Source organism: Pelophylax lessonae (genome assembly GCF_965119305.1).
Source record: "Pelophylax lessonae genome assembly, chromosome: 3".
NCBI classification, from domain to species: domain Eukaryota; kingdom Metazoa; phylum Chordata; class Amphibia; order Anura; family Ranidae; genus Pelophylax; species Pelophylax lessonae.
In genome coordinates this window covers 600713622-600737708 of record NC_138770.1, presented here as the reverse complement: position 1 = coordinate 600737708, position 24087 = coordinate 600713622, and the positions used below count along the sequence as shown (strand labels likewise).

At 41.0% G+C, this 24087-nt stretch overlaps 1 protein-coding gene across 1 annotated transcript in view; it reads left to right on the top strand.

Annotated features, from left to right (window-relative positions):
* CAPN14 (calpain 14) overlaps positions 1-21537 on the top strand; it is a 56471-nt gene extending 34934 nt beyond the window's left edge. Inside the window, exons 13-22 of the mRNA XM_082252139.1 lie at positions 2122-2327; positions 2734-2773; positions 4466-4522; positions 5719-5776; positions 7570-7634; positions 10087-10155; positions 11437-11515; positions 13511-13627; positions 18578-18633; positions 21440-21537. Of these exons, the coding sequence (XP_082108265.1) occupies positions 2122-2327; positions 2734-2773; positions 4466-4522; positions 5719-5776; positions 7570-7634; positions 10087-10155; positions 11437-11515; positions 13511-13627; positions 18578-18633; positions 21440-21466 (774 nt within the window). The 3' untranslated portion in view covers positions 21467-21537. The remainder of the gene's footprint in view (positions 1-2121; positions 2328-2733; positions 2774-4465; positions 4523-5718; positions 5777-7569; positions 7635-10086; positions 10156-11436; positions 11516-13510; positions 13628-18577; positions 18634-21439) is intronic.
* Positions 21538-24087: the final 2550 nt, after the last annotated feature.

Here is a 24087-nt window from a genome sequence, read left to right as displayed (position 1 = left end):
ATGTTGATACATATAAGAAAAAAAAACAAAATATGGTTCCCGACTTTGGGGGGCTTTTCACGTACGGCGTTGCTGTCTTCAGTTGTAATCTTTATTAATGCAGAGGAAACTTATTCTACAGTCTGGAGAAATTGGAAACCAAACACACAAAAAATAGTACAACATGAACACAAAAGGTGCCCAAGAGCTTACACTTTAAGGCAGCTTGTTGTGTTAATATCTGCCTTGCATTGTGAGATTTTCACAGTGTATTAGAACCTGCAGCAAGTCAGATAGAGCGCGTCTCATTTCATTGCTGTAGGACGTCCAGCATCATCTAGTTGTGTCCTTCCCAGCCTGACTGTCCCTAGCCTGCTCCTTTCATTCACTGGAATCATGGGGGGGGGGGGGGGACCAGGGAAGATGAAATATAATAATATAAGCAGATTAAATGTTTGCTATAACCACTTCTGGACCAGAAGGATTTGCCCCCTTAATGACCAGGCCATACTTTGCGATTCGGCACTGCATTAATTTAGCAGACAATTGCGCGGTCGTGCGACGCTGGACCTAAATAAAATTGATGTCCTTTTTTTCCCACAAATAGAGCTTTCTTTTGGGGGTATTTGATCACCTGTGCGATTTTTATTTTTTGCGCTATAAACAAAAAAAGAGCGACGATTCTGAAAAAAAAAAAAAAAACAATATTTTTCCCATTCTGCTATATAACATTCTAAAAAAAAAAAAAAAATAACTAAAAATCTAAATATTTTAACATTTTAGGCCAATTTGTTTTCTGCTACATACTTTTGGTAAAAAATGTTTTGCAATAAGCGTATTTTGATTGGTTTGCGCAAAAGTTATCGCATCTACTAACTACGGGAAAGATTTATGTCATTTTTATTGTTTTTTTTTTTTTTACTAGTAATGGTGGCGATCTGCGATTTTTTGCAGGACTGCAACATTGCAGCGGACAGATCGGACCTATATAGAAGGATCACAGGTGCTCTGTGATCATTCCAGGAAGACGAATGGTCAGCTGTGTTTACAACAGCTGACCATTCTTCTCTCTCAGCGGGGAACGATCACGGGTGTCAGGCGGCAATCAGAGCTGCCTGACCTGTGCATCGGCTTCCCTGCTGACGAGCAGGGGCGGAAGCACGCCGCCGGCGGCGCGCGTTTGCCCCCTAGCTCCCTGCGTGCGACCGACGCATGCCTACGGCGGTTTGCCCAGGAGTGGCTGCCTGCCACAGTATAACTGCGGCGGACAGTCGTAAAGTGGTTAAAATAGATTTGTAGCCAAAACATGTTTTTCTTTTTCTGTCTTGGATACAGTGGAGAATGGTTAGAACCTTTTTTTCTCCCCATGTCCCATTAATTAGCTTTCCTTTGACTTACTGTCCTGGAGACACAACAGCAAGGGAGAGGAAATCTCTAAGGTGAAGGAAAAATTCCTTCTTGAACAGTTATCATATGGGACAGGTGTCCCCATTGGGCGATTGCACTTTTTGTTCTGGTGACAACTGTAAAATTGGATTTCTCATCACTTTCTGGTCCGGTAACAATGGTCACCAGGACAAATAGTGAGAGTGAATATCCCCAACAAGAAGACGGAAGTTCTGATATTACCCAACCCCATGCACTAAAATGTCTTTTCTAGAGAAAAGCTTTAAAACACACTTCACATAGGATTGGAAACGAGGACTTGTGGAGATGCATAGTGTTTTTTTTAATTAGTTGATGTTCCGGGGATCTGTGAACCTCCTGTGTTCAACTGATGTAATGCTGCAGAGATATTCCCAAACACACCCACTGCAGCCAGGTGCATCAAAGTTCTGAGCATCGCACCTATTAAACAGATTCAAACCTGCGCTGAAAGCGCAAATACGACTAGTGACAAAAAGAAAAACCCTTGCACCTTTATAACCCTAAACCTATAACTGATCCAGAGGAAGATATGAACCTATCATTAAAGGGTACCTGTCACTTATGCATCACCAAAAAAGTAACCCTTTTGGGTTGGCAGATAGTTAAGAAAAAGACAATATATAGTTTACACTTCTGACATATCATTTAGGTATAATTGTCTGTGACTTGTAATGTCCATATGGGTCTATATCTTGTTACCTTTTCTTTGCACAGTATCAAGGTAGAAGAAGTCGTCTTCCCCAAGAGTTTTTCCTGCACAGCCGCCCTGTGAACAACAAGTGTGTCTTCATTAATGAGAGGGAAGTGACCCAGGACTTCCACCTGGTCCCAGGATCCTACGTCATTGTCCCCTCAACGGCAGAGCCTGACCAGCAGTGTGAATTCATCCTGAGGGTCTTCTCCAGGAAACACCTTCTAGAGTAAGTGAAGCCTCTTCTCCGCAAAAATAGGTGTTGTCACCCTTAGAGTGTACCTAAAGCCAAAACTTTTTATGGTTGTTTTTAATAGAGTGCGAAAAAGGCTAGAACCTATGACAGTTTTTTTGGAGATTTATCCACTTTATTTGTCTTGGTGATAGGAAATCTTTAGTTTTACAGCTGTCACTGAATTGGAGGTAAAGACAGACAGGTTGGTAGCCTCAGCTTAGACAGCCAAGAGCCTCCAGCTTGATAGGTTCCTTGAAATAAAGGACCATTTTTGTCATAGGTGAACACCTTATTATTAGTAGGAGTATTATTAATAGCATTATTATTATTATGTATTTGTTTATTTTAAGACATACTGGTTCAGGATAGTAAATATAACACACCTTTGCTTTAATTACAGAGAACACGGAGAGAACCCCAGCCCTGTCCTATGTTGCAAGGTAAGCAGAGCAGAATACACAAACACATTTATTCCTGCCATTCCATGTAACCCCTTAAAAAGCTCTTAAATTCAAACTCCGGGGAGATTTAAAAAAGATTCAGCTCCAGCAGAACTCTTCCCGAGTAGAAGAGAATCTGTCTGCTTGTATGACAGGCCAGCTTCCCTGATTGCAGACTATCCTACTGTAATTAGCATTTTAATGAAGTTTGTGCATGTCGCAGTTGACAGATGTTATATAAGGGAGGGAAAGGGCTGTGAATTACATCAGAGATTTATTTGTCATAAATGGGGAGAAAGACTGAGCTTACATTGCCAGCAAGTCCAGGATCAAATCATCAAACCCTTTAATAGGACACTGTTATCAATACACTGTACCGGTCTATTACGACATCACTGCCAATAGATGGAGTGCAGCACCTTTGTCCATCTGTAAGACAGTAATGTGTCCATACAGCAGCAGAAAATGAGTATAGAGGATACTGCGAAGAAGAAGCTTTGTTTTTACGCAGGACTGTTAAGTGACTACACAGTACAAGCTCTGTTCACAGCTAAAGCTGAACTCCAGCCTTCCCTTCAGGCTTGCATAGTTGTACAGGCTTCTCTCCTGTAAAAAAGAAAATGCTGATTTTATTGCACACTGCGCGTTTCTCACAGTGTGCTTTAATGGCTGCAACAAATTAGACCCCTGCCTGCCCCATCTCCTGGCTGGAGGCCAGGCTTACCTCCCCACCCTTACTGTCCTTGCCCCCCACCACCCCTTGCATGCACTGGATTCCAGTTTCAGCAATGGAGTGTCAACATAACATGTGGGTGTTACATAGGGTGGTCTACTTTCAAATGCAGTCAGACTAGGAAGGCCCACTACTCCAGACTGACATCCACCTATCAAAGCACTTCTATATTTGCATAACTTCCCCAAAGAACTACCCTACTGCTAAAATCAGGACTGGTGGCTCTTGAGAGGAGTAAAGAGACAGAGTGCTGTGGTGTTTTCATGGCCCAGCTCCTCTCCCCCTCCCCCTCACCACCCTAACTTTTTATGTAGCTGCCAGGAGTAGAGTGAACAGGGAATACTATAACACAGCCTTTCTCAAACATTACCCAAGAGGAATCCTTAAATAATTTGGAGGTCTTAAGGAACCCTTGCTAAAATCAATTTGTTTGGGATCAGTGGGGAAAATATCCCTTATGTTGGTGATTAGTGGGAAAATCCCTTACAGTGCTGATGAAAATGCCACTTTTACAGGCAGATAAAAAGATAATCGGTGTCATGCCACTGGCTCTACTAAGTGGCACTGGTCCTGGAACTAAGCAAGCGCCACCACATGGATGGTAATAGGCCACAGGTCAAGGATTCCCTAGACACCTGTAGAGGAACCCAAGGGCTCCACGGAACCCTTGCTGAGAATGGCTGCTATAGAGTGTCAATTGAGTGACAGCTCTTAGTCTGCTGGGGCTACTGACATTACATCCAAGATGGTGGCACCCAATAGTAGTGTCAGGGATTTTGTATGTCTACACAAGGGAGGCTTTTTCAGGTCCATACATGCATAAATATTTTACATGTACATACAATTTTATGTAAATATTTATGTTAAAATAAAGGTCTTGCAACAGGGTATCTTTAACAATTGCTGAGGTTTTAAACAGAAATAAGCAATTCATTATCTTTTTCTTCATTTCAAAACAGAAAATTGTTGAGAAACAGGATGAGCTGGAAACTGTTATCTCCAGGTATTTTGAAAAGGTAAGAAGAAGAATTACTGACTTTCCAGTTATTATTGAGAACTGTTCAGTTCACTGATAATGATATTTAAAACAAAGATCATAACATGGCAAGATAGTCCCAAATGATTCCTGCACCAATGCATGGATGTGACTTGATACACACAATGGGTCTTTGTCACAATGAGCCCAATAACTGTCAGGCGTGTGATGTTAAAATTTGGCAGATTGTGACAAATAAACAATAATTCGCAATGCATGCTCTTACTGAATTGTGACATGCGCATCAAAATAGAAAAATCTCTATTTGAGACATTTTACAGAAATGTTGCAGTTTGTGTGATATACAGTATTATTAAGACGATTGCATGTTTTGGGTACATAGAATAAGCATATACTTGTGCCAAGCAGTAGTTGATGCAGAACTCCCTATAAACTATGGCAGATATTGGATCCAATCCAAATATTTTGCAAGCGCTAAAACAGGATTGCATTATTGGGTTCAGCATGTTATCTTCTTTGAAGAGCGCTTGAGGACACCCAAGAACAGAAAGCAAAGATATTCTTATTTTGCTTAAGCTATAGAGAGTCTTGTGATTGATTTAAATAGTATCTGTATTCCCTTGTTAATGCTTGTTTGCATAAAAATCTAACATCTGGAGATAACCACAATTTCATAATGATTGATTTGGTGGTTCCTTCAGTCAAGGTGCCTGGGATCAGTAGAGGGCATATTTTATGGGGTTATCGGGGGGAACCAAAGGGAAAGGTACCTTGTGGTTCTGGCTCTTGGGGCACATTCGCCCCCTTTAAGCCATGTGAGTGGGGACTGCCCTCAAAGGACTGCCCTTGGCAAGGCAATAGGGCAAAATAGCTTAGGTTGAATGTTGTGGGGGGGGGGGGGTCACATACAGTAGGACATATAGGGGTTGATTTTCTAAAAACTGGAGAGTGCAAAAGCTGGTGTAGCTGTGCATGGTAGCCAATCAGCTTCCAGGTTTTATTGTGAAAGCTTAACTAAACAAGCTGAAGTTGGAAACCTATTGGCTACCATGCACAGCTACACCAGCTTTTGCACTCTCCAGTTTTTTTAAATCAGCCCCTGTGCTTTTAGTTAAAAGCAAAAGTGGAAGTTAAAGTGTATTGCTGACATTATTAAGAATTTAGTACCGATAAAAAAAAAAAAAAAAACGAAACTCTATCCTTTTCTTCTCTCAGCACCCAGAAATAAATGTCTCCCAACTACAGATGCTGCTGAACAAAGGAAACTGGACAAGTAAGTGTTCAAAAAGTGATATCACTTCCTGTTAGAGAATATTTTCTTTGCTGTCATGGTGCAAGCAACTGCTAGAGGTTCTGTTTATGCCAAATGAGACCATTTGAGGGAATGTTACCTGGGATTGCTGAAGGCGGCGAATCTATTAGATGAGACCAACTAAGGGGCCAAGCCCAACCCCTGAAGGCAACCCCACACAATATAATCCCACCTCCACCAACTGATTTGGACCAGTGCACAAAGCAAGGTCCGTAACGACATGGATGAGTGAGTTTGGGGTGGAGGAACTTGACTGGCCTGCACAGTCCTGACCTCAACCCAATAGAAGACCTTTGGGATGAATTAGAGCTGAGACTGTGAGCCAGGCCTTCTCCCCAACATCAGCGCCTGTCCTCCCAAATACGCTTCTAGAGAAATAGTCAAACATTTCCATAGACACACTCCTAAACCTTGTGGACAGCCTTCCCAGAAGAGTTGAAGCCGGTATTGCTGCAAAGGGTGGGCCAACTCAATAATGAACCCTACAAACTAAGACTGGGATGCCATTAAAGTTCATGTGCGTGTAAAGACAGTCTTCCCAATATTTTTAGTAATATATTGTATGTACTGTAGCTATGTAACTAATAGACAGGAGACTGCTAGGGAATCCTGTTGAGTTTGAAGGGACCTCTAAAGGTTGAATGAGAATTAGAGACCACTGTCATGTACCCTTCTTGAACACTAAGCAAAGGTTTATGTTATGTAGGTAGAAACAATGGACCAACCCTAAATTTATCAGTTCCTTAACCTCACCCTTGGTCCAACGATAATAGCCTATTCACATTGTGGTAACTGCCCGATTTAGACGGCATCCAATAGGAATTTTTGTGTTTTTGTTTATGCAAAAAAAGGGTGGGGCCTTTACAGAAGAACATCACCATTCAAGCACACTAAACATATTTTAGACCCAGTGACATCATCTCTTAGTCTCTGTGCTTCCCTATGCCATGCAGACAGATCATGGCTGGTGCGAGGGCTGGCAGGGTGCTATACATAATTTCCTGAAAACATCACAGCCCCCTGCCTCAGTACTCCTCTCAAGAGCTCTCAGTCCTGATGCAAGTAGTGGGTTGACTCCTAGGAGTTATCCAATATCAAAATGCCTTGATGGATGGATGTCAATCTGGAGGAGTGGGAATTCCTAGGATGACTGCATTTGTATGCACATCACCCTAGGTAATGCTCACATGTGATACTGAGCGCTATAACTGAAAGAACTGAAATCCAACAGAGATGGACCAGGCACAGTAAGGCTGGGGTGGTTCTTTGAACTATGAGAAGCTCACAGTGTGCAGTGAAATCAGAGTAAGCAATTTCAGTACAGAAGCGGAGCAAGCAGAGAAGTGGGAGTTCAGCTTACATGAAAAATTGGGTGGGCCTATACCAAAGAGCATCATCATGTCTTCCTACAGCCCTGCCTGAATCCCTTGTGACTCGTAGACACCAATCAAAGTTCTAAATTTATCAACACACTTATTAAGTCAAAGTTCCTTTAATTGATCTTGCTTTGTAACAATTCAATAATAGCTAATTATCTTGATTTATGAACAAACACAAGTCTCCTGGTGCCTGATTCCTGCTCCTAGCGCAGCTGTTCATCAGTCTATCATACATTTAATTGTGAGATCCCCGGCCGATGCTTCTTTTCCTTTACAAGCCTTTTATGTTTTGTTGGTTTTAAATGCGATCACATTAATTTAGCAATCATTTGTTTGTGACGAAACCGTAATGTGGATCTGTGCGTTCTCTCCTAGGTGCAAGGCAAGCTCCGGTGAAGTTTAGCTTAGACGCCTGCAAAGTCATTATGGCTCAGTTGGACGTATCCTTTCCGATTTGCGAAAATGCTTTGATTTGTGAACTCCTTACGATGCCCCAGGGCCCCGTGAAATCATTACACTGAATCATAGACGCTTTTATTTTTCTGAGAACTGAACGCAGCTTTTCATTAGTTGGGGTATTCAGAGAATGGACGGTTTATGGGATTCTAATTCAAGTATCTACTGCAGAGGGTTTTGAACTTAAGCATACACTAAAGCCATGTTTCTTTTTTTTCTATTTTTTATAAAATACTTGTTTTCATCTTATTTGCCCCTCAGTGCTGCTGATTTTCTGCAGCCTCTTTATAGCTCCTTCATACCTTCTAAAAGCTGCATACAATTTTCCAAGATGGGTTTCCTAATGGTGACAGCAGTGGATCGTTAAAAGAGAAGTATGGGATTGTTTTTTTTTTTTTTTAGAATACTTACCTAGCTGGATGCAGCATTGGTCTGATGCTGCATCTGTCCCCCGCCAGCTCTAAGAATGGGAACTGAGCAATCAAACACCCCAGATCACTCGGTTCTCAGAGCTCTGTGAGCAGAGAGCCGGTGACTGTCAGTCAGCAGCTCTCTGCTCTGCCCCCCCTGCGTTCACTGGAGCGCTCGGCTGTGGAGGGGCGGGCAACGGCCAACTCAGGCTCTCAGATGCTCACTGAGAGGCTAAGCCAGGGGCCAGTCCAGGCATGTGGGCGGATCCCAACCATATGGTCGCAATCTTTCCTGGACTGGCTTAGTGACATCAGCCAATATCGGGCTTCAGCCCGCTGTCAGCTGAAAATGGGTCACAATAGTTCAGAATGAACTGCACTCCTGTGATCCACAGGAGAAGTACTGCCAAACAAGCTTTGGCTGTACTTCTCCTTTAATGTTTCTTGAAACGCCCACTTGTAGTCTCTAGCAGAAGCCCATGTTATAGGGTGACAACCCGGGAGCACAACAGGAGGTGGGGACAGAGCTTCATCACATATAATAGGAAATTCCTGAACATGGTTCTTTATGTCAGGATCATCAAGCATTCTTTTAGTAAATGCTGCAAATTTACAAACATTGAAAACAAGTATTAAAGAAGTCTAATTTCTATTAATAACCCCCTAATGCCCTTAAAATGGGCTTTATACCTGGGAAACGGTACAGCTTCTGTATAATATGACCACTGTGATTGGTTCCCACAGTGGTCATAATATTGGGAACCCATCCCAAGGCCTCCCAATCAAAATTCTTGGTGACAGCTCAGCCGTTGTATTGGGAGCACACAACCTCATTCTATCATGGACATGTATGTGTGGTGGCTGTTTCCATGCCACCACATATAGGCTTTATGAGGTCGGCAAGAGGTTAATGTATTCTGTTCCCCCATAGTCAAAGTATATGTGGTTCTTTGTCCCATCTTTATTTGTACTGTCTAAGGTTTGTTGTGAGGTTGGACAAGGCACCCCTTCTCCCCCCAAGGCCATCTGACAACGCAGCTAGTGCCTGAAGATGGAGTAAAGTGTTGTTTATCAAGCTGTCTCCTTGCTAGCTGCGTTGTCAGACAGCCATGGAGGGAGAAGGGTGTCCTGTCTGACCTCACAACTAGCCTTATGCTGGCCATACACTAGCCGAAAAATTGTTCGAAAATCTGTCATTTGTTCGTTTTTCGTCCAGGTAATGGGCACAAATAGAAAATTGGTTTTAACTTTTCAGAGCTGAAAAATCGAGGGAACAGTTTGGTAAATTCTGCCGAATGAACGATAAATTGAATGGTTAATGTGTTTCTCGCCTAAACTGTTTGCACTAGGCATATGTGACAAAATGAAAGAAAAAATGATTGATTTATGTCCATTGAACGATTTATTAATTAAAATTTGGTCATTACATGATGGCACGATTGTCTGCTCTCACGGCCGAGTGTTCGTATTTTGAAAATTATTTTGAGCAATTTTTCGTATAGTGTATGGCCTGCATTACACTACACATAGGGGGAGATCTACTAAAATGTACAGAATCTAGTGTAGCTGTGCATAGCAATCAATCAGGGTCTAGGTGTTATTGTCAAAGCTTAATTGAGCAAGCTGAAGTTAGATGCTAATTGGTAGTGCACCATTTTTTAAAAATAATCTCCCCCATAGTACTCTGGCCCTTGGGGAACAGAACACAGACAAAAAAATGGAAGTGAGACTTCCTAAAATGAAATTAACATGCTAAAACGTATATGAGATTTTAGTGATTGGGTTTACATCTACTTTAAAGCTAGACTCCACCTTTCTACCTAGCATGTCTCTTCTGCCATCAGGAGCCTGTCTGCTCGCAATTTTTATTTGTCAGTTAATTCCACTTTAACAGGTGCTGTGTAGCCAGGCTTAGGGAGAAATTGCCCCATTATCAGCCTATTATTCATCAATCTTTCAGTAATTAATTCATTTAAATGAATTATTCACATATCCATAAGGTTCTGTGCCTTAACTCATGATACAGGTCAGCGCATCTGGGACCCTGAACATGATAGAATTTCACAACCTCTGGAAGCGTTTACTATCATATCATGTAAGTACTGTGTGTGCATCCCTAATATTTTTCAAGTGTATGTCTTTCCAATAATTGTTATTTTAATAATAATAATAATATATCATTATATCTTTTTTTTTTTTTTAAGTTTTGAAGTGAACAAGGAGTAATTTGAATCTCTTTGGGGTTTTTTTTTTGCTGTCTGTGTCCCTAGAAAGATTCACTCTATGTGTGCTGGTGACCATTACCACTAGATCAAAATTGAAAAGAGAGTCAAAATATTATATTTGTTTACCAGAACAGCAAGGGAGGGGATATCTTCCAGCAGGAACCCTTTTCTTGTGTCAACTATCTATAAAAGATATTTTCTGCTGATTTTATGGCAGATCATATTATATACAGGGCCGCTGATGGGGGGGAGGGGGGCCACCAGTCCTCATGTAGGTGGCCCAGGCACACAGGGGGGGCCCCAGCAGCACAAGGAATCAGTGTGGTCGGGCAGGGGGGCAATTACAGAAGGAAGGAAGGAAGAAGGAAGGTGAGGGAAATCGCATGCGATTCGGACAGGAGTCACATCGCAGAGCATCGGTTTTGGTATTGGGAGCCTTTTCACAAGTAAGAGAAATGCTTAGCATCAGCACTGATACAGATATAGGTATTGGTGCATCCCTTGTAGACAGGACAAATAGAGAGGGTGAATCTCCTTAAGAGGGGCACAGACAGCGATAAAGACTGACAGGCGTTTTATTCTCTCTTTACGATATCCAAAACAAAAAAAAAAAGGATTTTGCCTTTAGTTACACTTTAATAACTGTAGAGAAATAATTGTTCACTTTAAAGTTTGGCTTTCTGTTCTGATTTTTCAAGTAAACAGAATTACGCTACAGTGCCGTTTACATTAATATACCCTGTTAGCCTGCATATTGCCCAGAATGTACATTTAGAATTTTAATTACAATCATGGTACCGTTGACACCAGCCAGTGTTTATGATGCAATTAGGTAATAAATAGGTCCTTGCGGTATTAAATCAGAAGATATACCCACCACGGGCATCGGTGACATAAATAATCTTTTATCTTTCGCCCCTCGCTCTCAGAGTAATAGAGGAAGTCGAGGTTTACCCTTGTAGAACACGCAACCATCATAAGGTCAATCCCAGCTAATCTTCCCAGATGCATTATATAATGTTCTGTTTGCTCAGACTGAAATTGAGATTTATGAGCACTGCTCACTCCACTCGGAATAAAACATTTCTATTTTTAATGCGAAAAAAAGAAAGAAAAAAAATTCCAACCTTGTAATCTCATTGTTTTCATAGGAGATTTTCCAAAGGAGAGACATTGACAGATCGGGATTTCTGAAACTCAGTGACCTCCAAGTTGCCGTACAAGAGAAAGGTAAAATTTCTTATGATTCACCTTCATGAAAGTCAAACACAAGGATATGGCTGGTGGATTGGTTATGCTTCCTGCAACCAAAGGATTGTTATCTTGTTGCTGGTGCTCTACGTCAACTGTCCCTTTAAGGACTGCCATGAGAAGAATATGTGGTCTGTTATTGTTGACATCCTTAATTTAAAAAATGTATAAGCCCAAAAAATCGATTCAAATGGGTAAGCTCGACCACCAAATCATTATAGTTTCCCTTTATAGCTTTATTCCAACCCCTTTTTTTTCCCAAAAACTTCAAGCCAGTCACATGATGTACAGAGTCATCTTCACCTCTTCTCTGGCAAGGAGCTTGAAGTTACTCAATGATACAAGAGTGCTGGTAATTGGAGAATATAAGCACTGCTTTCTGCATTCTTAAATTGTGAGTGCAAGGCGATGTGGTGTCAATGACCCCCTGCACTCCATGAAAGGAGTTAAGTAAGGCTGGGTGTCATTCAACCTGGAACAGGATCAATGCTGAATCACAGAGAGGACAAATCTGTAGGTGGCAGAGCCAGAACAAAGGCTGATTATTACAACATATACAGAACTGGAATTGAGCTTTAATGTCTCATTCAGATTTCTCCAAATTTGCTTATGTCTGAAATGCTTTTCTGCCCCTTACAAGTCAATAATGAATTGCAAAGGCAAGCACTTTGCAGAACTCAGAAGCAAGGCAAAACCTGCTTATAACAACATAGAACCAAACTGCAATCAACCAAGTAATAGCAAAAATGATGTCACTAGATAAAACCAACTTTATTCCACAACCAAAAAATGTGATTGCCATCTCTATGGGAAAGCCCATAGGGGTAAAACGCGTCAATTGGCCTCTTTGCCAGTCTATTGTCAAGTATAGATTACTAGCATTGTGCAGTAGCCTTCTCCTTTTATGCCTTAAGCTTCTTTTACTTTGTATCTTTGCCAGGATGTACCTTGAGAATAAAACATTATATTAGCCCTTTCATTGCATTGGCTAGCTTTCCTGTCAATGAACTATTAGTTTAAAAAAAACTTCTGGTACTGAGCTATAGCTTTCTCCTAATTTCCCTGAGCCTCTGTTATTTTGTGTTTTTGCACTGAGGAGGTATCAGATATTTGTATCAGGTATTTTTGCATTGAGGAGGTATCAGGTATTTGTGTCAGGTATTTTTGCATTGAGGAGGTATCAGGTATTTGTATCAGGAATCGAGGAAGTGTCTTATCGGGTTGATTTACTAAAGGCAAATAGACTGTGCATTTGTACAAGTGCAGTTGCTCCAGAGCTCAATAAATGAGGGAGAGCTTTGCCGACTTCCATCGTCCAATCACATGCAAAGAAAATTAAAAAATGAGTTTTTGCTTGCACATGATTGGACGATGGAAGTCAGCAAAGCTCCCCCTCATTTACTGAGCTCTGGAGCGACTGCACTTGCAAAAGTGCACAGTCTATTTGCCTTTAGTAAATCAATCCCATCATCTCCAAGCTGCCTGTCAAAGGCCCCTGAAAAGTGATCCATCACTAATCATTCTTCAGAGGGATGATATACAACACTGCACATGTATTAAGAGGACATAACTAAGCAATCTATTTCATTAGTATCAATTCAGCCAGGACTTGCACAACATAGTTGATCGTAGATCTAAAGGAGATACCTGAATCAAGTTCTATAGTGTATGCTCAACCCAAGAATAGAAAACTTTCCTAGAGTAACTACAATTTTCAGCATGCATTTCTAGATAGAGAGGAGACTTTAATAGTCATAGGAGTACAAAATGCTTGGGCTTGCTGTGGCTGTAAGCATGAGCATATGTTACGGCTGGCTCTTTTACTATAGTACTGAATGGTCTATATTTAATAGCAGACATAGTTAGAAATAGATAGCCTCAGTCACATTATTATTTTTCTTTTTGTTATGTTTTCCTTTTATTATTATTAATTCCAACTCTCTTGCCTTCTTTTTTTTTCCTCTTGCCCAAAAGGAGTAACATTAAGTCATCAATTTTACAACCTAATAGCGCTGCGATATGGCAACTCCTCTCTGAAAATCAATTTTGAGAATTTTGTCTGCCTCATGCTGAGGATGGAGATCAATGGAGGTACGTCAAAGCACAGCATGACCATGGGACAGCATTGATCGCCCCGGGTGCTTTCTTCTCTCCTGGGATGTGGGAAGAGAAGGGGGGGGGGGGCACACTTGATAAATGGTGGCTAAGAGAAGCATGTGAATATAATTTAGGACCTTAAGTAATACTTCAGTCACTGAATACTACAGAAGAGACTATTTATTTTGGGGTGCAGATATTCAGGTTATACCAGGAATCCATGACCTCAGAATGTCAGCTTGTGAGTCGTACTCAGATACAGTAAGTGTCGGAGAGCCGTGCTTGCATCAAGGAACAATGCATAACCTATTGCAGCTAATCTGCAAACAGCTGACTTCAGCAGACTGATTGGCTGCTATAGATTCCTGCGCATACTCAGTACTCTTAGCACTGCCTTAATGAACAGTTTATTGTTATTCATCTTTTTTTTTTATTTCATATTGTTTTATTATATTTATTATTCATTATATTTTCATCATAATTTGTGAGAAGGATGATGGGTCTTAATAATGGAAATGAGTAAGAAAGGAACTGTTAAAAGTTTATTTTCTAAAGAGTAGGACTGAACTTCAGTTCAAATCAGCTAAATACTTTCCCCAAGTATAGTCTTAGAGCACGTTTACACTACTGCATATAATGCACTCATTCCAGTGCGCTAAAATACATGTGTATTGATTCCCCTTTATATAAAATAATGCTGGTAAGCAAGTGCAGTCTGTACTCCCTACTGTAGATGGCGGTTGATCGAAGAGGCAATGCAGAAGGGGGAATGATCTTAGTTCTTCTATGGGTTCCTGCGGTCACCAGGGGAACAGCTGTCTAATTGTTTCCAGCGCACACGTTGCTGTAGAAATGGCTGTGCATAGAAGTGGGTGCTAAATCGACCACCGGCTGGAAACAAGTCAGAGCAAAATAACATCACCAGCACACCAAGGATCTCCAGAGTGGATCCAGAGCTTTAATTAGCGATTACAGAGTTACAGCAGATTGGAACGTTTTTGGAGCCACGCAGGACTCCTTCATCTCATGCCTGATGAAGGGGTCCTGCATAGCTCCGAAACGTGATCGCTGATTAAAGCTCTGGATCCACTCCAGAGATCCTTGGTGTGCTGGTGACATTGTTTTGCTCCAGCTGTCCGATTGGATGCTGGCACTCCACGTGACCTCAGTGGCACGCTTAGATCAGGGCATTGCCTATTTAAGATTCTGGATCCCAGGTTTGGCACACTTTGTGCCAGTGGCTAGTGTAGGGACAGGTTCTCCGCCTGGCATGGACAACTCATAGCAGCAGGGAAAGGTTACTGAGAGGTGAGGAAAGTGCAAGGGACTACATTTTCCTCCCATTTGGGTGTAGACTCGCCAGGCCGCATTCCCACTCTTCCCTGCAAAAGCTGTCAACATCATTCCAAGATTACGATCCTCTGCTACTGTTTGTAAGTGTTTCAGGTTGGCTGAATCTACCCGCCGGGTCTGATTGTACATTGTGGATGTTCCCATCCACCTCGGTCTTTGAATGTATTTGTTGCTGCCGGGGCACCCCGCTGCTCCCTACCCATGTTTTTTTTAATAAAAATACAAACGGTTTATTTATTTCTACGTTTTAGTGCATTGGGAGGCCCATAGAAGTCAACGGCAATGCTTCAAAACACATAAAGCATGCGTTTTGATGTGCTGGCAACAGGTATATGCAAGCTTTGGTCAACGGCTTATTCTATCCTCTACAATTCAAAAATATATTGGAAAGCGTCAACAAACGTACATCAATAACTCAAGTCAATGCAGAAAGGAAATGCACGTTGATGCAGGACAATGCAGCTGCCTAATGTTAAAAAAGATCTAAATGAGCCCTCACAGTTGGTTTTCTTTAGAAAGTCTGAGCAGAAAAGAGTAACCCATGCCAGCATGCTGCAGAGAAGGACCCCTGCTCTCTGTGTGGATGCATTGGCTTCTTTGCAGAGGTCCGACATGCCCCCTGCTAGGTCTGAGCTAGTACTCTCCAATCAGCAAGAAGTATGATATTTGCTGATTGGGGCCTGCTCTGCAGCGTGCTGGCAGGGGGGAGACTTTTCTGCTAAGGATGTGGCTGTTTGCCAATTAAACAAATGTTACATCTTTGCCCATCTTTTGATTTATTGCACCTGGAATGTATTTAGCTGATTTAAACTGAAAGTTCAGCTGAGCTTTAAAATTCTTTACAGTCCACCTTCTTTTTTACTTAGCATTTAAATTTGTAGGAGTTTGCTTTAAATGACAACCTGGATATTATTTTTGCTATTTGGACATGATCCAACATTCATTTAAATTTCATATCGTTCACCTATTTGCTGCAAATCATCTTCAGTAGTCCTATTGTCTAATGAGATCTCTTGCAAGTGTTCAGTTCTAGGTATACAAAATTACTGAATTAATGGTAACCAGGAGACAAGGCCTGGAGTCTGATGGGAATTATCGTCTGCAGGCTAATGCCAGCGGTTCCATGGGGGGGAGGGAGGAGTCAATTGGGAGCAGTACTGCCCCCTGTTGTTGGCAGCTGTGCATTATTTACTAATGCAAGCTGTGCTCCTCCTCCCCTTTGCAGGGTCTCGTTCTCTTCGCCGAACCTTGTCCTTGCCACCGGCTCTACGATCATCTGGGCGTGCCTCCACCAGCCCCTACCCCACTTTGTACTATCGTCACCGCCCACCAGCGGTACAGGTATGACGTGGGGAAGGGACATTCATGAGATTTTTGGAAAATGTAGGAAATGTTAAGAGGCTTATTTATATATAAAGTGCAAAGAGCAAAGTCATGCTATTAATTATAATAGCCAATCATATTAGTCAGTTTACAGTATATCCACCAGAACCATGAAAAAAAGGGTTCTAATTGGTTAGTAATTGATAGCATGTCTTGCACTTTGTGCTTTGCCTTATTGAAGGCGGCACAGTCAAAGAGCTTATTCAATAAATCACTGCAAAGTTCAACAGTGAAGTTTAAATTACCAAAATTCATAGTAGCCAAAAATATATTTCTATGTAATTGGTTCTATCTCTGAATGGCTTCTATATTTTACTGCACTTTTCACGATGAGGTTGGACTTAGCTTTGTTTTATTGCATAAACCTACGAAATTGAAAAAAAGGGTAAACCTACCAATGATATTTCAGTCCAATTGCTTTGCTATCAAAGGCATGTTAGCCACACATCTAAAGTATGTGTGAATTTAAATGGTCAGTCTACCCAATAGTAATATTTTAGCCCCTATCTCTAGCTGCTTACAGTATACGTCTTGGGTACTCCTTCAGCAAGATCTCCCTGCCAACATTTCTGACACTCTCCACATCATGTCAACCTAGGAGTTTCTCTGTTCATGTTCACTTAGGAGTTTTGGGTATTCCTGCCCACCCTTGTACGTTCCAGTTCCTTCTGTTACATTCTCAAAAATATATAAAACAAATAATTGTGGGAACACCTCAAGAACCTTAGCTTGTAAGCACCTTGAGGGTAGGGACTGGTGTGAATGTACAAATTATATGTAAAGCGCTGCATAAATTGCCAGCACCAGATCAATACCTGTAATATCAATAGGCACAGCAGGTGTGCTCAGTGTAGATCTCACCAAAAGAGTCCCTGAGAAAAGGAACCTTGAGATGGTTTAACTCTCCAAGATGTATTAAAAACTAAAATATCAGCATTGGGTGGACTGACCCTTTACTCAACTATCCAGTGCAATTTCTACCGCAATCAATCCATCAATCTAAGCAAGTCAAGTTGTTTGGTGAATAAATCCCTGCCAATCCAAGTTAGTAAAGTGCATGAATTAATTAAACCCAATCAATCCTTCTCCTTTCTGATTAACTATATGATTGCTTGTTAATAGTAGGGTCAGATGGGTGCTTTCAGAACCATTACATCATGCAAAAGTGATTAAATGTTTAAAAGTGATCAAATGTTTTAAAGTAGCCTTTCTCAACCAGAGTTTCGGGAAGCCATAGCTGGCCATAGATGGCTAGAAATTTAGCTGGTTCACCAGGGACTGGCCAAATTTGGATTCATCTACTATATGGCTGTTTCTGCCAATCAGTTGCAATAACAGAGCGGGGCGATTCCTCCATCCAACTCAATTGCGTCTGGCTCAGGGAAACCCATCCATCTATGGCCAGCCATAGAGTTCCTCCTGTGCTTGCTAAGAGATCCTTAGGCAACCACCAATGTAAAGGGTCACTTCTATACTGACCACTAATGTAAAGAAACAGATTTTTTTTTTTCAAAATTATTACTGAAAATGTTGTATTGCGCAGGGGGAGATAAAAATGATCTACCCTGGGTGTCAAATATGCTAGGTAGGCCAGATTATAAAATTCTTTATTTAAAATGTTCTACAACTTACTGATTATGCTAATGTACCATTAGCTGTAAGTTTATTTATTTTTAACATTTGCTCCTCAAGACCTGAACATTTTTTTAAGGGTTCCCCAACAGTAAAAAGTTTGAGTAAGGCTGCTTTAAATGATTGGTACATCAATTAAAAAAATCAAACAGAGGTTTAAATCAAAAAGTTTGGGCTTTAAATAAGCTTGTATATTGTGTTCTAAATGATGGTGGAGGGTAATTTCCTTTGGTTAAAACAGGAGTTAACATGGAACTATGATTTCCATGAAGGATAAACCTCAAATGATGTACCATAAATCACCCAATCACCCATCTAACCGTCCTAAAAGCTTTGAGTAGACATTGACTCAATTTTGCAATTTATTAATTTTATTCTTTTAAGCAAGGTATTGAGTGCTGTTCTTGGGGGCCCCATAGCAACAAAGTGGCCATTGCCATTCATTGTGCTGCATGCTGTGCACCAATGAATGCTGAAATTTGGTTGATTGCTATGGATGGTTGGTCACCATTGCTGTTTGCTTTCTCTTTAATATGAAAAAAAAATCTGCTTACATAAACTTTCTCTTGATTGCAGAGATGTTTAAAAACTTAAGTCAAGATGGAAAAGGGATCTATCTCCAGGAGGCTGAGGTATGCACACTTTATTTTTTAATTTATTTTTGCAATTCTGGATATTAATCTTTCACTGGTGCTGTAGACAATGTGGAACATTGTTTTTAATGATGTGCATTCCTCTGGGGGCTCCTCTGCTTCTAGTTATATAGTCAAATGATTTCACATGCTGCCCCAAGCTTCTATGTGTGCAAAACCATAGCGCATAATAAAGCTAAGGGTCAATTAACTAAAGCTTTAGCTTAGTGTCTCCCAATTTCTGAATGTGCAAAACAGTATCCCATTAAATAGCTTTGCGTTTTTCATTTGTCCCAAATACATGACTAGGTTATGGTGTTTAGTAAAATATTTTGGTCACGAGTTTTAACAATCACTGTCTAAAAGTGTTCACTAGAACAGGAGTGTCCAAACTTTCTAATCGAGGGACCAGTTTACTGTCCTTCAGACCTTATGGGGGCTGGACTGTGGCCATTGGGAGTAGGAAATGTCCTGGTGTCAGTGGGAGGAATAGTGCCACATCATTGGTGTCCATGGGAGGAATAGTGCTACTTCGCCGGTGTCAGTGGGAGGAATAGTGCCCCATCATTGCTATCAGTGGGAGGAATAGTGCCCATCATTGGTGTCAGTGGAAGGAATACTACCACATCATTGGTTCCGGTAGGAGAATTAGTGTCTCATCACTGGTGCCAGTGGGAGGAATAGTACCACATTGTTGGTGTCAGTGGAAGGAATAGTGCCACGTTATTGGTGTCAGTGAGAGGAACAGTGCTTCATTGTTGGTCTCAGTGGAAGGAATAGTGCTCCATTGTTGGTGTCAGTAGCAAGAATTATGCCCTTTTTGGTGGTGTTAGTGGGAGGAATAGTGTCCCATCATTGGTGTCAGTGGGAGGAGTAGTGCTTCATTGTTGGTGTCAGTGTCAAGCATTATGCTCCCATTGTTGGTGTCTGAAGAAGAAATAGTGGCCAAGGTCCAAAAAAGGCAAGCAAAGGGCCGCATCTGGACCCAGGCTGCAGTTTGGAAACCACAGATCTAGACGAATACAAAATAAAACACCAATAAGGCAATAGCTTATTTAGCTTTACAGGGCCGTAAAATAAATTAAAGTGGACCTATCAAATATACAAGTCTGCATGAGTACATTTTGAACATATTACAATACAGATCAACAATATATGTTTTAGATAGGCTTCACCTAATGTCTTTAAAAAGACAAAATCAATGACTCTGAGATGATGCCATCAGTTTGCTGCAGGTAGGAGGAAGCATTTGTTTAGTCTCCTCTCCCCCAATTATCAGAGTGCAACACTGTAACATTGTAGCACATCACAAGGTGAGAGGCTGAAGCAGGGACTGATGTGTGTGTTGACTTTTGTGAATATAACCAAGAACATGCACAGTCACCAGGATTGACAAGATCATGTTATCTGTAAGCTGGCATCTTAGTCAAGGATATAGAAGGTGACCCTGGAGAATTGTCAGGGGGAGTACTCTGATCTCTGGGAGAGGTTACCAATACCTGGACATGTGAAACGTAAACATTACATAGCATGTATGAAGCCATAGTGACAATATATATTTAGTATCTGATGGTAGGTCCACTTTAATTATTAACCCTGTCAATGGCAATCAAATTGTTTCTTGGCAGCAAATGCTTTAAAGCGATTCTGAACTTTTTCTATTTTAATACCAGCTTAAAGTTTTAACTCAACCTACTGGTAATAGTATAGCGGAACATTATATGCTTTTCATAAATCCTCTAAATGTGTTTCTGACATATCGGATCATGCAAAGTAATGTAGGATATTTTAGCGATGTCACAGGAAAGCCACAAGGGCTGAATATATCCCAGTCTAAAGTGCAGAGCTCAACGGTGATTAGTGTCTGCGTGATTCATACGGTATAATTAGTGGATCTTAATAACTGTGTTTTTCTTTGACTTTCAATTTATCGAGTCAAAAGGTGAAGATGAATGGCCCTCTATAGGAAAGATCTGAGCACAGACCGAGTGTTATGTGTCTGCACAGGGGCTGTATTGACGTATTAAGGCATTAACATTTTAGCATGAATGGTTGCAGTATTGTGAATAATTTAAAGGCTAAAGCTACATGATTTGGACACTTCATTATTAGATAGATATGTCACCTCCTCGGCATCTATAGTGATAACCAGGCAAACCATAGAAATGCAACTGCTTTGGGGCCCAACACATAATATTGTATATAGGTAGCTAAACATTCAAGTAGTACATAGCAGATGGGATAGTGGTACAGTATTAGGCCTGGTATGTTACCTGTGGTGTATGGCATCTTCCAGTTTAGGTTGTAGCAGGTTTTGGTATGGCCATTCCAGGATAAGTGCAAAAGTTGGTAGGTTAAACAAACAGTGGTGTTCTAACAAGTTGACTTAAATATGAGGACCTCGAATAGATGGTAACATAAAAAGACTAAAAAACGTTTTCCCAGGTCAAATAATTTTACATTCAGAAAAAAGTGTGTTTGGGTGTGTGTGTATATATATATATATATATATATAATGTGTATATTATATATATAAAAAATGGATATATAGGTGAGGAAACAAATTGCGGTAACATCTAAAAATCCTTTTTCTGGCTCCCATACTTATTTACACAGCTCAAAGAAAATACATTTTTGGAAAAATTAGAAAACGTCTGAAAAATAACTGACAAAATCCCAACTGGAAATTGTGATTTTATTTTACAGAAGAAAAGAGGATAAATATAGTATATATAAAATTGTAAATCTAAATTAAATTTTAAAGCTAATGACTTTGACTAACAAATGTAATTATTTTTCTTTTTAGTGGATGATGTTGACTCTGTATGCTTGAGGATGACAATATGACCCTGCTCCATTCTGATCTCAAACCAGCAATATGAAGACTATTGCAAACATTTTTTTAAGTCTTTTTTTTTTTTTGCACAATTTTGAGAAACGGTTTATTGTCCGAAGACATTTCAGCAAACCAGCGATTTTTAAAAAAGATTATTATATTTGTGTTTTTGTTATATATTTATTTTTTATATATTTATTTATTTTTGGAATCACCTGATGCAGCGTGCCTTATGTCTGTAAAGGTGAGGGTTTTTCTAGTCTTTATTATTGCTATAATTTATTTAATATTTTACTAAATACTTACAGGTAGGATTAAAATCTGTCTTCTGTTAAAAGTGAAACTCCAGGCAAGCAGCTAAATACTCAGTTGAAATATATATTTTTGTAGTCTACTACGTCTTGGTTCAGCTGTACAGTTTCCTGCATCTTCCAGTCCAGGTATCTGTAGCTGGGTAAACAGTTACACATACCGAAATTCAGCTAGTAAATGTGTGAAATAGATTTAATAGCACAGCATCATTCTGCTGATGCAAAGTCTGTTTTCCAAAAATCTCTACAGTAAATGACCCTCATGTCATCATCTTCTAGTTGCACTCTTTGTGATTAAATAAAAATCTGAACCAAAAAAATTGCACTAATCTTTTAACCGCTTGCCGACTGCGCACAGTATATTTACTGCGCCAGTCAGCCCCAGCAAGGCAGAGTGACGTAGATCTACGTCGCTAGCCTGTCACCGGGTTTTGAGCCAAAAGCCGGCGAGCACGCGCCCGCTGAGGCGTGCGCCCGCCTCGGCTCGTTCACAGAGGAGTCCAGGCGTGTGACCGGCGGACCGCGCAGTAAAAAATCGCAAAAAACCCCCTGGTCAGGAAGGGGGTAAAATCTTCCGGGGCTTAAGTGGTTAAAAACTTTTGAGTTAAAATCAGAGCTAGTTCTTCCAGCCCTCTGAACTAAAATCAGAGTCATGAAACAATATTTCAGATTTGTAAGCACAAAAAGTACTAATGCTTTAGACCTCAGAGAAAAAAAAATCTGAAGTTTTAGTTAGTGCTTCACAATAAAATCAGAATTTTGAGTTAATTGTTCAGACTAGAAAGTTAAAATCAGAATTCTGACCTAAAACTTTTGACCTCTAAGAAAAAAAATCTGAATAAAAAAAATTTGAGCGCATACTTTTCACCTCTATGACAAAATCAGAATTTCGTTCTTCTGAGCTAGACATATAATGGTCATCTAATATTTTAAACTTCTCAGCTGAAATCCAAATTCTGATCTACTATTTTAGACCACTGAGTTCTAATCCAATAAATCTGGAGAATTTAGCTTTCAGAATTATCTTAAATGTCTGATGTATTAGCTCAGAATTTAGATTTTTAGCTACGAAAAAAAAAGGTTTTGCCCAGAGATACCCTTTTGGGGTCTATTTAAAGATAGTTTCACACAAGATTCACACAGCTTTCACCTAGGATGCAGTTTTAGATGAAGGTTGTGTGAAAACATTTATAAATAGTCCTTAAAAGAGGGGTTTAAAGGAGAAGTATTGGTTTGTAAAAAAACTAACATCCATACTCACTTCTGTGTTGTAACATCAGTGTAATGTGCTGTCCCACGTCAGCTCTAAGTCCGAAAACTGAGCGAACACATGACCACTAACCGCCCAGTGCTCAGTCTACTTAGTGCAGAGAAGAGTGACTGTCTGTCACCGCCAGTGTCGGCTGGTACTTCATGGGCCGGGGGGGACGGCAGACGGACCGCACCATACCCCCCCGGACCACAGCGAGACAGGAGAGAAGGGTGACAGGAGAGGGGAGAAAGGAGACAGGACAGGACCCCCCCTCACTCACCCTGCCTGGATGCAGCAGCAGGCGGCGGCTTTGGCTTCTTCTCCCTGTCTTCTGCGTCTCCTCCCTCCTCCTCCATGCCCAATGGCATGGCTTCTCCTTTCGGCCAATCGGGAAAAAAAACCCGCCTCCTGATTGGTCAGGAGGAGGATCCGTGTGATAATAGCGAATTTTCATTTGCTATTGTCACACAACTGGATGGGCTCGGGGTGCAGTGCTCTGCTCCCCAAGTCCACCCTTTTTCTAGCCTGTGAGAGCCTCTGGCTCTAATCACGTGGTTAAAAAAAAGTCCCATTGAACTCCATGCGTCCAGCGCCCCGCATGTAGATTAGGGGGCTGGACGCATTGGATAGGGGAGGCGGTGCCCCTGCACCCCATGTACACCAGTTCTGGTCACCGTTCTTTGCTGTGTTCCTCTAGTGCTCCAGGCATTGGAGGGGGCAGGCACAGTTGGCTCCTGGCTTCAGACACACGCTCAGAGGCAGAGCCAGCTGTCAATCAGACAGCTGGGTGAATCCTGGCAATATGGTCAGGATCCATTCAGAGCCACATTAGCTGATAGAGGGCAATAGCCTGCTATCAGCTGATGTGGGGTCACAGGAGAGCAAAAATGAATGCACACCTGTCAAAAAAATGTACTTTACCTTACTTTTCACTGTAACCTGTTGACACTTATGGAATAATTTAATCTGCCCACAGTATCTCTAATACCAGAGAGATGGACAGTAAAAAAAAAAGGTTTGCAGCATTTGAGGTGGACACAAACAGAATGATAAAT